The sequence below is a fragment of the Lampris incognitus genome, chromosome 7 (genome assembly GCF_029633865.1).
Source record: "Lampris incognitus isolate fLamInc1 chromosome 7, fLamInc1.hap2, whole genome shotgun sequence".
NCBI classification, from domain to species: Eukaryota; Metazoa; Chordata; class Actinopteri; order Lampriformes; family Lampridae; genus Lampris; species Lampris incognitus.
Window position 1 is genome coordinate 19,952,247 of NC_079217.1, and position 14,376 is coordinate 19,966,622.

At 43.5% G+C, this 14,376-nt stretch overlaps 1 protein-coding gene across 4 annotated transcripts in view; it reads left to right on the forward strand.

The window, feature by feature from the left end:
* usp2a (ubiquitin specific peptidase 2a) overlaps positions 1 to 14,376 on the forward strand; it is an 85,631-nt gene that overhangs the window by 43,030 nt on the left and 28,225 nt on the right. For 2 of the 4 annotated variants that reach the window (XM_056283122.1, XM_056283123.1), the window contains exon 1: positions 13,034 to 13,584. The exons of the other annotated variants lie outside the window; for them this stretch is intronic. In XM_056283122.1, the coding sequence (XP_056139097.1) occupies positions 13,429 to 13,584 (156 nt within the window). In that variant the 5' untranslated portion in view covers positions 13,034 to 13,428. Of the gene's footprint in view, positions 1 to 13,033; positions 13,585 to 14,376 lie in introns of those variants that run through there. 4 annotated transcript variants of the gene reach the window in all.

Below are 14,376 nucleotides of genomic sequence, written 5' to 3' on the forward strand. Positions count from 1 at the left end.
TAAACTATCTTGGGAAGTTTATCCCTAACTTAGCAGGCAGAACAGTACGCTTGCGAAAACTCCTTTAGGCCAAGACTGACTTTGAGTGGACAGCTGCCCATTATGCAGAATGGGGGGATATTAAAGGTGTTTTAGCTCAGGAGCTTGTGCTGACATTTTTTCAAGCTGACGGGGAAACTAAAGTGTCAGCTGATGCATCGAAAGGTGCCGTATTGTTGCAATGGCATGAAGGTTCCTGGAAGCTGGTCGCCTACGCATCACACTCTATGACAAAAGTGGAGTGTCGTTATGCACAAATTGAAAAAGAGTGCCTTGGACTGGTTTTTTGCTGTGAGACATTTCATGGATACATATATGGACTTGCTAAAGTAATTCTTGAGACAAAAAATAAGCCTTTGATAGCCATTGCCCGAAAAAGCTTGAATGACATGTCCTCTTGCATCCAGCGATTGATGATGAAGCTACAAAGGTATGATGCTGTCCTTACCTATGTGCCAGGGCCTTGCTTGTTGATTGCTGATGGGCTCTCTCGTGCCACTCCAGTCGTGTCTCAGGTGTGCTGTAGCAGCACTGAGGTGGATGTTGCTCTGCATGTTCACATTGTGAAGGACACACTTCCTGCCTCTGATTAACAACTCAGGAAAATAGCAGAGGAGACTTCCAAATACCCCATTCTCTCCAAAGTAATGGAAAACATGGAGCATGGCTTGCAAAGGGGCTCGTGCAAGCAGTATCACCCAATCAGGTCTGGGCTCTCACTGGTGGATGGTGTGACGCTCAAAGGCAATAGTATTGTGATTCCTACCTCAATGCATAAAGAGATGCTGACCAGGGTGCACGAGGGGCAGAGAAGTGTAAACACAAGGCAAGAGAGGCTATGTATTGGCCAAACATGAATGAAGACATAGACGCAATGGTTGGCAACTGTGTCACATGCCTTCAGTTTCATTACAAGCAAACCTAAGAGCCAGTGAGTCTGTCTGAGATCCCCTCAAAACCATGGGAGAAGGTTGGGGCTGATATCTTCTACTGCAATGGAAAGGAATATTTGTTAGCCATTGACTACCTCTCAAATTACCCAGAAATAGCTCTGCTGTCAACGACTTCAGCACAAAGTGTCACAGTTCATCTGAAGTCAATTTTTGCTAGACACAGCATTCCTCAAGAGGTAGTTACTGACAACGGCCCACAGTTTTCTTGTCATGAATTTAAGCAGTTTGCAAAACATTATGGGTTTAGCCACACAGCTTCCAGTCCGCTGTACCCACAAGCAAATGGGAAGGCTGAAAAGGGGGTCCAGATCATAAAAAGACTCATGAAGAAGTGTGCACAGAGTGATACAGATCCATACCTGGCCCTCTTAGCTTACAGATCCTCACCTCTCAAAATTGGCTATTCTCCGGCTGAGATCCTTATGGGATTAAAGTTGCACACTAGACCAAAGCTGGACATTAACAACTGTGAGGCACAAGTCCCGGCTCACATAAGGAGCCTAAAGCACAAACAAAAACTCAGCTGTGACAAGTGATCCAAGCCTCTACAAGAACTGGTGAGGCATGATGTAGTGCTCATAGAGGAGCCTGCTGCATGGAGCACAAAAGTGATGGTTTCCTGGAACAGGTGGCACCACGGTCATATACTGTAAGAACCAAAACTGGCCACACTTAATGGAGAAACAGGAGAAGCCTCTTAAAATCAGGAGAGACCTTTTAGCCGGACTGGAGTGATGACATTCAGAATTTCTTAACGACGCCCAGTTAGTTAGAGGGTCTTTCTCCAGGTCAACAGGAACTGTCCCTTGCCTCCTCTCACATGGCATTGCGGGGGCCTGAGTTGGAGCCTCCAGCCTTGCAGCAATCTAAGCGGACTGTTAGGCCTCCTGAGCGGCTTGACTTTTAGATATGTTTTACAGGCCATGCCTTTGTGTTATAAGGACTTTGGGGAGCCCAGGACGTTGGGGGTGGGGGAGGGGGGCTATGGATTTTTGTTACAAAAATACAAAAAAGTGTTTTATGATTCCACAAAAACAATTGACCTGTTCATTATGTTGTCATCAATGTTTACATCTGAAAACTGAATGTTTTGAAGGAAGGGGGCTGTACTGATGTGTCATAGGTTAGTTTACATTATTACGGTAGTGACCCCACAGGAGTTACCATGAACTGATTTACGGCAGGGCCTATCAGAGTACGAATAAAGCATGTTAAACAGCTCTTCTGGTTGAGTCATTTATGGTTATTTTAGCCAACCAATACAGACTGGACATAAGAAACGCACTTCGGGTGTCACTGTCTCCCTTCACCCCTTGATTGGACTGTCTTGCTGCAGGGAAACAGGCCCAGGACTCACTAATATCACTGATTCAGTGATATTGGTGAGTTGCAGTATTGTATATGTATGTTATGTTAATCCAAGGAAAATATGTGCTGTGTGTTTAATATCCAAACATTACTTTAAATGTTATGATACTATTGATTTATAAGCCTAACCTATATTCCGGTCGTTATTAGCCCACCCCTGGTCCGCCAGAATATCATCAGTATTAAACCGGTCTGCGATGAAAAAAAGGTGGGGACCCCTGCTTTAGTTGACTGGTTAACACAGTTGCCTGCGGTGCGGGAGACCCGGGTTCACTTCCCAGCTGCCTCTGAATTCACTACAATATTTTGATGTCATATACAACATTGTTAATCCCAGATGATGAGGTCAGGTGGTAAAGCATTGCTAAAAGAGCGGCGGTTATTAAACGTATCATGTGCAACATATTTTGATGTTGTATACAACATAGTTCATCCCAGATGGTGACGTCAGGTGGTAACGCGTTGCTAAAAGAGCAGCAGTCATTAAATGTGCTATCATGTACAACATATTTTGATGTCATATACAACATTGTTAATCCCAGACGACGAGGTCGGGTGGTAACGCCGAAATCCTATTAGTGACACATTGTTACTTATGCACTGGTGGCAGTGATTGCAGGCTGGGGATGGATGGGTTGGCGGAGGCTCTTAAAGCTCAAAGCAGCTCATTTGAAAAAAATGAATAAATAAATGAACATGAACTAGTTCATTTTAATCACTATAACGTTAGTTTCTACATCCCCCCACACACACACACACACCAAAGAGCATAATGTCTGTCCAACATGAACTCGACAACAGAGAACACAATTTCCACTGCTGTGCTTAATCTTCAAATGTAACTAGGCTAAAAGAAAAAAGCTAATGTGTGATATTTTTTAGTTACATACAGAGTACATTTGCTTGCTGGTTGTCCATCGTGCCCGATGATGACCATCTTCTTCTATTTGTGGGTCCTTTGAGGACTCAAGATAGCAGAAGATACCTGCGCAGAGATGGTTTTTAAAGTGGCATGGGGGGTGCGCTTCTCCCAACGCCACATGACTTGATTGTAGAGGAGATGGTTCCGATGGCAAGGGGGATCCCTAGACGACCGGCACCTCCACACAACTGCAGGGGGCTGCCGGAAATCCAGTTTTTCGGAAACCGCCTCGAAGCGTGCCGCCACAGCTTGCTTTTCTGTTGGGGTAAGCTCCCTTAGCCTTATGTCTTCCAGACTCACCCACAAGGCAGCGGGGCAGTGGTTGATAGGTGCCAGGGCCTGCACACCATATCTCGGGCCCACTGCTGCTCCGAGATCCCCTGCCAAGTTAGCCTGGGGCCGCAAGACCCCAGTTACCATGTGTGGCCACGGGGAGGCCTGGCAGGAGTCTTGGTGAAGGAGAGGCTATGTACTGGCAAGGGAAGGCTTACACGCTAGGATGCTTCCCTATTCGCCACAAAGGCTAGCCAGCGGCAGCAAGCTAAGGGCAGGAAGGACACAAGCGGGTTGGAAGAACACATGCACCTTCCCTCCAACTACACACTGCTGCACTAGACGCATCACAACACCCTGTGTGTATGTACACACACACAGAGTACATACAGAGGGCAGTACATACAGAGGGCAGATTCCATGGCTAAGAAGCTGCTAAGAAATAATCTTGCTAATTTTTGGAAAGAAGTGAGTTCTCAACAACTATAAAACATCTTTACGATGCACTGTTGATGGTATCTCCGGTACAGACAATATTGCTGAGTTATGGGGACAGCATTATAGTACCTTATTCAGCTCTGTATAAGGTGGGCAGTATTGAGAGTGATGATTCAATGGGGACGGCACGGTGGCGCGGTGGTTAGCGCAGTCGCCTCACAGCAAGAAGGTCCTGGGTTCAAGCCCCAGGGTAGTTCAACCTTAGGGGTTATCCCAGGTCGTCCTCTGTATGGAGTTGGCATATTCTCCCTGTGTCTGCGTGGGTTTCCTCCGGGTGCTCCGGTTTCCTCCCACAGTCCAAAGACATGTCGGTTCCTAGTTTGTGTGTGTGTGTGTGTGTGTGTGTGTGTGTGTGTGTGTGTGTGTGTGTGTGTGTGTGTGTGTGTGTGTGTGTGTGTGTGTGTCGGCCCTGTGATGGCCCGGAGATCTGTCCAGGGTGTTACCCTGCCTGCTGCCCAATGACTGCTGGCATAGGTTCCAGCATCCCCACAACCCTGAGAGCAGGATAAGCGGTTAAGATGGTGGATGGATGGATGGATGATTCAATGGTGATCATGTCACATGAGGTGTACCAAGCTACAAACAAGCTGTCTGTTAACAAAGCAAGTGGTTTAGATCATATCACTGCTGAACACCTTAAATATGCCAGTCCGAGGATAGCTCCTCTCCTTGCTATTTGTTTTACTGGTTTTATGATCCATGACTTGTTACCAGACTCAATGTTGTCTGTTCTGTTGGTGCCAGTCATTAAGGACAAAGCAGGTAAAATATGCAGCTTAAATAACTACAGGCCCATAGCTCACTTAAAGGCAGCCTTGTGTTGGGGTTTGTGTTGCTGTAAATTTTGGCACAAAACTTTTTACATTTACTGCAACTGAATATCAGCCACAAATATTGGCTATCGGCCTCCATAACCTACCAATAATCGGTATCCGTATCGGCCCTGAAAAAAACATATCGGTCCACCCGTAATAGTGAGTATACTTAACAATAGGATTTATTGTCTTCAGGATGATTTAATGCACCAGAAATATCTCGTCAATGTTGCAACAGCTGCGGTACATTGTTACATCTGTGACGAGTATACGCTTTAGGCTCAAAGACGCACTATGACTGCTCTTCTTCAGATATAAAATTGGTGACCAAGAGAAACCCTGGGCTCCTCACGTTTGTTGTGCAATGTGTGCAGTCAACCTGAAAGCTTGGCTCAGAAGTACTTGGAAGTCAATGCCATTTGCAGTCCCAGTGATATGGTGAGAACAGAAGGATCACATGACGGACTGTTACCTCTGTCTGACCAATGTATCTGGCTTCTCTACTAAAAATAAGAAATCCATTGAATACCCTAATCTGCCTTCAGCCATGAAACCAGTGCCACATGAGGACAGTTTGCCAGTACCAAAGTCACCAGAGACATGGAGCCTAGATGAGTCAGATGAAGATACCACAACGCATGAACCAGATGTGGAAAATGACACTGATCCAGATGTTGAACCCTTTATGCCTGGTTATCCTCATCTGATAACACAGCCAGAATTAAATGACCTGGTCGGGGATTTAGATTTGTGGAAACCTAAAGCGGAACGACTTTGTTCAAGATTGCAAGGATGGGGTTTGCTGTCATCAGGTACAAAAATTTCTGTCTTTTGGAACCGTCAAGAACATTTGACAAACTTCCTTACACACGTTGTCAAGCTCTGTTTCTGCACTCACATTGATGAATTGTTCATGGCTTTGGGTTTTGTGCATGACCCACAACAATGGCGTCTTTTTATAGATCGTCAAAGTTAAGCCTGAGAGCTGTCCTCTTACACAATGGCAAAGTCCACCCTTCAGTACCCATTGGCTATGCAGTACACATTAAAGAAACCTACAATAACATGGAACTGTTGTTGAAACAACATACAGTACAACAATTACGACTGGAACATATGTGGTGATCTAAAAGTACTGGCACTGCTACTAGGAATGCAGCTCGGATATAAAAAGTACTGTTGTTTGCTTTATGAATGGGATAGTTGTGCTGAAGATTCGCATTACATTAAAAAGAGCTGGCCACTCTGTAAGCATTTCATTCCAGGGCAGGAAAGTGTGGTCCATAAACCACTTGTCACCCCAACAAAGATATTTCTGCCTCCTCTTCATATAAAACTTGGATTGATGAAAAATTTGGTGAAAGCAGTGAACAAAGAAGGTGATGGATTTCACTATTTGAGACAAATGTTTCCAAAAATAACTGATGCCAAGATTAAGGAAGGCATTTTTGTTAGTCCACATATCAGACAGGTCATCAATGACAAGGAGTTAGAAGATCTGCTAGTGAGCCAGAGAAAATTGCATGGAAGGCATTTCAGGATGTTGTGGAGAATTTTCTTGGCAATTACAGAGCACCAAACTACACTGAGCTGCTGGACAACATGCTTAAAGCATACAAAACCATGAAGAGCAACATGTCATTGAAAATTCATTTTCTGCATTCACACTTGGACTTGGACTTGGTGTGTCGGCCCTGTGATGGTCTGGCGGCCAGTCCAGGGTGTTTCCCCGCCTGCCGGCCAATGACTGCTGGGATAGGCTCCAGCATCCCCGCGACCCTGAAAGCAAGATAGGCGTTTTGGATAATGGATGGATGGACACTTGGTCTTCTTCCCTGCTGATCTTGGTGCAGTCAGTGATGAACTTGGTGAAAGGTCTCACCAGGACATGGCAACCATGGAAAAGAGGTATCAGGGCAACTGGAATCCATCAGTGCTGGCCGACTATTGTTGGACACTGACACGAGAGGCACCAGATGCTGAGTACAAATGAAAATCAACAGGAAAACATTTTATACTCAGTTGAAATATCACAATGTGTCAACGTCATTATGCGATTAAACGTGTTCAATTAAATAACAGTTACTTTAATGTTTCTCCAAATTCCTACGTGATAACAGAAAATCCAAAATTATTTTTGTGTTCAGCTTGACATTGTCTATAATAATCTCTTAATATTTTTTCAGGAAGCAAATCGTTTGAAAAAACGTGTTGTCCACTGAATCAATGGGTTTATGTTTGTTATTTGGAACCCATATTGGCAGTATTAGTATTAATGTGCATTCTTGTCTCATTATATAATTCGACAGCTACATGCTTCTAAGGTATAACTTGTTTTTTTCTTTTTTGTGTATCAAATGCTTCAAATAGAAAGTTTATTTGTTAATTAAATGGAAGGAGTTTTTAAGAACTCTATTGAAACTTTTTTTTGGTGGATTTTTCCCCCTTTTTCTCCGAATTGTACTTGGTCAATTTCCCCACTCTTCCAAGCCATCCCGGTCGCTGCTCCACCCCCTCTGCTGATCTGGGGAGGGCTGCAGACTACCACATGCTTCCTCCGATACATGTGGAGTTGCCAGCTGCTTCTTTTCTCCTGACAGTGAGGAGTTTCGCTGGGGGGGGTCATAGCATGTGGGACGATCACGCTATTCCCCCCAGTCCCCCCTCCCCCCAAGCAGACGCCCTGACCAACCAGAGGAAGTGCTAGTGCAGCGACCAGGACACATACCCACATCTGGCTTCCCACCCACAGACACGGCCAATTGTGTCTGTAGGAACGCCCGACCAAGCTGGAGGTAACACGGTGTTGAAACATTTTTTGCAGCCAACTGCTGACTGGCCTGTATCTGCTGGACTCCTAATCTACAAGGACTATACAGAAAACTTCATTCTGTTCAGACATTAACTCGCCCTCATATCTTGAGTGAATTTCTGCCAATATTTTAGGTAGAAGAAGAATGTTTTGTTCTTTGCAGGGGAGCAGGCTTCAGAGGTGTAAGACCCATATGAACGATGAAGAATTGATTCAGTTGTCATCCAAAGCAATGTGTAATTCTTTGGTTTGATCTTAAATGTCCAGGTGAAGAGATACCTGTTTGCTAACAGATCAGCTGATAACCACAGCCATCATCCATCTATTCATTATCTGAACCGCTTATCCTGCTCTCAGGGTCGCGGGGATGCTGGAGCCTATCCCGGCGGTCATTGGGCAGGAGGCGGGGAGACACCCTGGACAGGCCACCAGTCCATCACACAGGGCCGACACACACCCACATTCATACCTAGGGACAATTTAGTACAGCCGATTCACCTGACCTATACGTCTTTGGACTGTGGGAGGAAACCGGAGCACCCGGAGGAAACCCACGCAGACATGGGGAGAACATGCAAACTCCACACAGAGGATGACCCGGGATGACCCCCAAAGTTGGACTACCCCGGCATTCGAACCTAGGACCCTCTTGCTGTGAGGCAACTGCGCTAACCACTGCGCCACCATGCCGCCCAACCACAACCATCATCAGTCTCCATATTCTCCATAAAGGAGATAAAGGCAGTTGATTCGTGATGTTGCTCATCAGTTAGGCCTACACATGATCTTTATACATGGCCCATGTGTTGTATAAGGGATCTGTGTTTGTTTTATGCTACTGCTAAGCTCTTTTTTGCTGAAGATATCAGAGCATAAACATGTAGTCTTTGCTCCATTTGACTTTGCAGTTTTCCATGTCCGGAATAGCAGTAATTGAAAAGGTAAACACACACACACACACACACACACACACACACACACACACACACACACACACACACACACACACACAGCCTGGTGATGGAATGTGTTCCTCAGCTATTTGTTGTGTACACATGCTTGAGTCCAGGTCATATGATTGCTACTGGGGACATGCTGCTCTTTATGACTTGTAACTTGGTTCAACTGAAATATCCCCCACACAGATGCCTTGTTGTTTGAACAGTCAGTCACTCTGATAACCCCCCCCCCCATACAAAGTAGTAAACATTATTGGCCATGCTCCGTTAAACAGGTAGACTAATGCATAATGCATGACGTGGTCAGTACAGACTTTATTACTCATTTATTTTAATAAAAACTTTGGCTGTTGTTCCTAGTGATGATTTAAATTGTCTTTTTGTCATTTTGCCATTTTTAAAAATCAGAGTTTATGGTTATAGATAACTTGATTTTTAAATGAAGAAAATTAGCAACAACTCTAAAACCCTTGTGCATTTTTATTTAAATTTGTCATCAAGACCCTTATTAGTCGTTAGATATTATTTGGAGCTATTTGTTGTGTTATTGACAATCTCACATGCCAAGTTTATTTTCTTAGTGATCCCTTTGTGAACAGCTGCTGTATTATGGACAATCTGGGTGTCAAAATGCAATTCTCATCTGCTAAAATGGAGTATGCGCCAGCGCATTAACTCATACTCTGGTGCCAAGTATAATTCAATCATGCTTTTTTTTAAGTACATCTAATTTAGGATTTTATGTCACCTGGCAGAACGTGCACTGTTGCAATAGCCATGGGTTATCCAGGTTGTGTCCACTGTAAATCCTGATATGTTTAAAGTCAAAGGGGAGATAATAAGGAAACCTTGTCAACAAGCAATGAGAACATTCACAGACAAGCAATATCTGCATTTCTCAACAGTGAATGCTGCATGTCAGCTATTTCATTTAATGGCATTTATTTTCAATAGTCACCCATTCTGGAGTCCAGGAGCTATTACAGTGGCTGTTTGCCTTTATTTGGCAATACGTTGTTTTTCAGTATTGCAACATTTATGAAAAAAATAAACATGTGCACCTCTGATGAAATTTGACTGCATATATTTAATATGGTTCTTTGCACACATAGCATAGCCTGTGTTTTTTGATAAATCTGGGTGAAAAAATTGTGTCAATGAGCAAATTATGCCATTTATGTGGTATCAATTTTATAAATATTGCAGTTTGATATTACTTTTTTTTTAGGGCTCCATGTCCTTTTATCTAAAGTAAAGTGTGAAAATTGTAATAATCCAAGACTCATATTGCAAAAATGTAACATGTAAGTTTGCGTGCGTCCCTGAGTAAACATTCAAACAATTGAAATTAAAAAATTTAGAGATGTTGAAATCATTACATCCAGCGTCTTCACAGCAACTTTTAATGGCACCTCAAAATTGCGCTTCAGGGGAAATGCTTTAATATTTAAACTGTTTGGGGTTATTTTTGCAATTTTGCACTTGCACTGAATTCACAATGCGGGCCTGGGGGCCATCAGGCGTGCTTGCCGAGCTTAAACTGTATCACAGTCACACAGTCATCATCGTTTCGATGGACTGCCAAAGATATATATATACATATATATATATATACATATATATATATATATATATATATATATATATATATATATACGTATACTTGCATGCCTTTGGTATGTCATAGAATAAAGCAAAGAAGCTGTGAAAACAGATGAATTATTGCTTATTCTACAAAGATATTCTAAAATGGCCTGGGGTCTCATTTATAACCATTGTGTATGCACAAAACAGTTCCTGAAAGAGGCGTACGTCACTTCCCACGCAAAATTTGTGATCTATAAAAACAAACTCGACAGGAGAATGTGCGCACCTGTACATAAACGCATGGTGAGGTGGTGACTGAAGCCAGATTGTATAATGATGCCTCTCACACATTTAAGTCCCATTTTTTTGTTTTTGGTGCATGCCTTTTTCGGCTTTTGTGCGCATGTACACTTTTAGTAAGGATCCTACGCACTGTTTTATAAATGAGACCCCTGGACACATTTGTTGGCACCCCTTAGAAAAGATAAATATTTGAATTATAGTGATATTTCAAACTAATTAGTTTCTTAAATTCGTGTAACATATGTCTCCAATCTTGTAATCAGTCATTCAGCCTATTTAAATGGAGAAAAGTAGTCACTGTGCTTTTTGGTATCTTTGTGTGCACCACACTGGACATGGACCAGAGTAAGCAAAGCAGAGAGTTGTCTGAGGAGGCCAGAAAGAAAATAATAGACGAGTGTGGTAAAAGTAAAGGCTACAAGACCATCTACAAGCAGGTTAATGTTCTTGTGACAACAGTTGCAAATATTATTAAGACGTTTTAAGGTCCATGGAACTGTAGCCAGCCTCACTGGGCGCACCCGCAAGAGGACAACCGACCTCAGATTGAACAGAAGGATAGTGGAAATGGTGGGAAAAGAACTAAGGAGAACTGTCAAAGAGATACAAGCTGAACTTGTATCTGTTTTGTTTTGTTTTGTTCTTTTTTTTAAATTGTTATTGTTGCTGCAGTGCTGAAGAGCTGAAACACAAGAATTATACTCTCTTGTACTTGTATAATGAGACGTAAAAAAGAATCTTGAATCTCTTGAACTCCAAGGTGAATGTATGTCAGTTTCTGATCGCACCATCTGTCGTGTTTTGAGCAAAAGTGGGCTCCATAGAAGAAGGCCCAGGAGGACTCTGCTTTTGACAGAAAAAAACATTAAAAGCCAGACTGGAATTTACTAAAATGCATATTGACAAGTCAAGTCAATTTTATTCGTATAGCCCAATATCACAAATTGCAAATGGGCCTCAAGGGGCTTTACAGCATCACAACATCCTGTCCTTAGACCCCCTGCATCGGATAAGGAACAACTCCCTAGGATCAAATTCATCAAGATGTTGACAAAACAAAGTAAAGTTACTTTAATCAAACTTTGATGTGTGTAGATTAGAATAGTAATTATAACATAATTTAGCTATATCATCTGCATTATCAGTTAAGACCCATTAATATTCAGGTGACAATCCTTCTGGGAGAATGTCCTTTGGACGAATGAGTCAAAATGAGTTTTTTGGCAAGTCACATCAGTTCTGTTTGCTGATGAAAAAGATGAAGCTGTCAAAGAAAAGAACACCATACCTACAGTGAAACATGGAGGAGGCTCGGTTATGTTTTGGGGCTGCTTGGCTGTACCTGGTACAGGGTGCCTTGAGTCTGTGCAGGGCACAATGAAATCTCAAGACTATCAAGGCATTCTGGAGCGAAATGTACTGCCCAGTGTCAGAAAGCTCTGCCTCAGATGCAGGTCATGGGTCCTCCAACAGGACAATGACCCAAACCACACAGCTAAAAGCACCCAAGAATGGATAATAACACAACATTGGACCATTCTGAAGTAGCCTTCTATGAGTCCTGATCTGAATCCTATAAAAGTGCTGAAACTTGCTGTCTGGAGCAGGCACCCATCAAACCAAAATACCTGGGCCAAAATACGTTTTAAAAGCTGCAGAAGTCTCACTGAGAGCTACAGAAAACGTTTGACTGTAGTGATTTCCTCTAAAGTTTGTGCAACTAAATGTTAGGTTAAGGGTCCCGTCATTTTTGTCCAGGCCATTTTCATTTGTAATGGATGGATGGGTGGATGTTGAATAAAAAAAAATAAAAGCAAAATCTGATTTCTTTGAAATGGAATAAACAATGGTGGATGCTAGATACTTTTGTCAATTTCCAAGTTATTTCAGCGAACATTTGTTGTGGGGTACCAACTAATGTGTCCTGGCCATTTTAGAATATACCTGTAGATATTCTATCATCATCATCTATTCTATCATCTCTAATTCGTCTCTTTTCACAGCTTCTTTACTTTATTCTCTGACATACCACAGGCATGCGAGTATACATGACAAAATCGCTTTTAATTTCATCACATCTCAGGAGGAGTGAAGTATTATTTCAGTGAGCTGTAAAGGGTATCAACAAATATGAGCACATCTGTATTTTCCCCAGAGGCGTAGTGTGCGGGCAAGGATTAGAACTGTGTTGTCCTGCTCTTAGCCAGCACCGTGTAGAAAACGAAACAAAACATTCCTCACTTGTGTGTGGGATGTATTAACGTTTATTGTATTCAGGAATTGAGGTTAATTTTCTACATGGGCCATCGTGGAGAATAGCAGTCTCCTTGGAATGCGCCAGTAGTCCTCACGTCATTCCCCGGAGAAACCGAATGGACGGTTCTCACCGTGTGACGTAGAAACCAACCGGGGGGCGGTGAGTGACGTGTGTGTGGTCGCTGTGAGGGGCGGGTCTTAAGCGGCATCCAACGAACGGAATGGAAATACAGTACCCGTTCATCGCATTTACCAGACCTATGATGAAACTGGGCAAGCGCCGAATGATCTAAGTCATCTTCTGTCTTTCGTCGTAGCCAAGTCGTTGAGTGTGTGCGCCGTAGCAGCCGTTTGTTGCGCCGTGGTAGAGTAATAGAACCTGAGAGCCACAGGTCCCCGTGTTCGTTGTGATTAGGGACTTAAGGTTACCGCGAGTGTGAATGATGAATGAATGAATGGCGCTGACAAGTGCGAGGGGAGCAGATCGGGTCAAGGATTGAAAGTATTGCGTATTTCATTCGCGTTTGTTTCATTCGCAATAACAAAGTAACACGAGAGCGAAAGAAGTAAAAAAAAAAAATCCGACCCCCATCTTCACTCGCACCAGTAACGGGCTCCAGCGACGACCGCCGCCGCCGCAAGTATGCCGAGCATGCGGCAGTCTTACACGGTGACCGTACCAGAGGACCCGCCGGCCGCCGCTTTCCCCTTTCTGAAGCAGGAGATGCGCAGGAAAGGCAGCGTGTCCGGCTCCGTGCTGGTCTCAACTTTCGTGGGGCTTCTCATAAACCAAGCCAAGGTAAGCGATGGAGATGGGGGGGGGGGGTATATTTATTAGGCGTTATCGGTATAGCAGCATGCCCTTGACGTGTTTTTCCATGTAGGGGGGTTAAGCTTAGATGCGGATTGAAGGTACTTTTCTGTGTCGATATGACGGGCTGGCGAGAGGTCGGCTGTTGCGGTCGAGCGGCGGTTGTGAGTCATTCCAGCGGTAAGCCGCTCTCTTGTTAAGCCGCCGCGTCAGGCCTGCACTGCCAGGTCACAAGTTATATAACCGAGATTTAATCTTTCCCAGTAAACCCTCACAGTTGCTCTTACCGTGCAACTCGTGTTATGTGTTGCCTTATATAGTGTGTAAATATAAACAAAGAGCCGATTTTCCACTGCTGTCTTTTTATTTATAGGGGAGCCATTCGGGAGAGCTTATTCTTATCGTAGCTCTTGTCATCTGGAATATTTGGTTTGTATACGTCGCCCTGGGCTTTTTCCGACCTGCCAGTCACTTTGCCCCAGAAATGGAAATAAGACAATAAGGTCCACATAGCATGAGAAAACAAACGTTATCCGCCTTTAATAAAGGCGCTATACAAAACTATGTTGTTGTTGTTGAAAGTGTGATTGGGCAGGACAGAAATCTAATCTTTAATTTTCCTTAATTTGGGGGGATTGCGGACTACCAAATATAAATCCGTGTGATGCATTGTGGGAGTTATTGTATCATCAGCTACAACAGGTGGGCTGCAGGAGTGTGACTATTGCCATCTGATTAAGTCGTTGTAGTCATAGCTACAGGGTGACTCGCGCCTTGTCT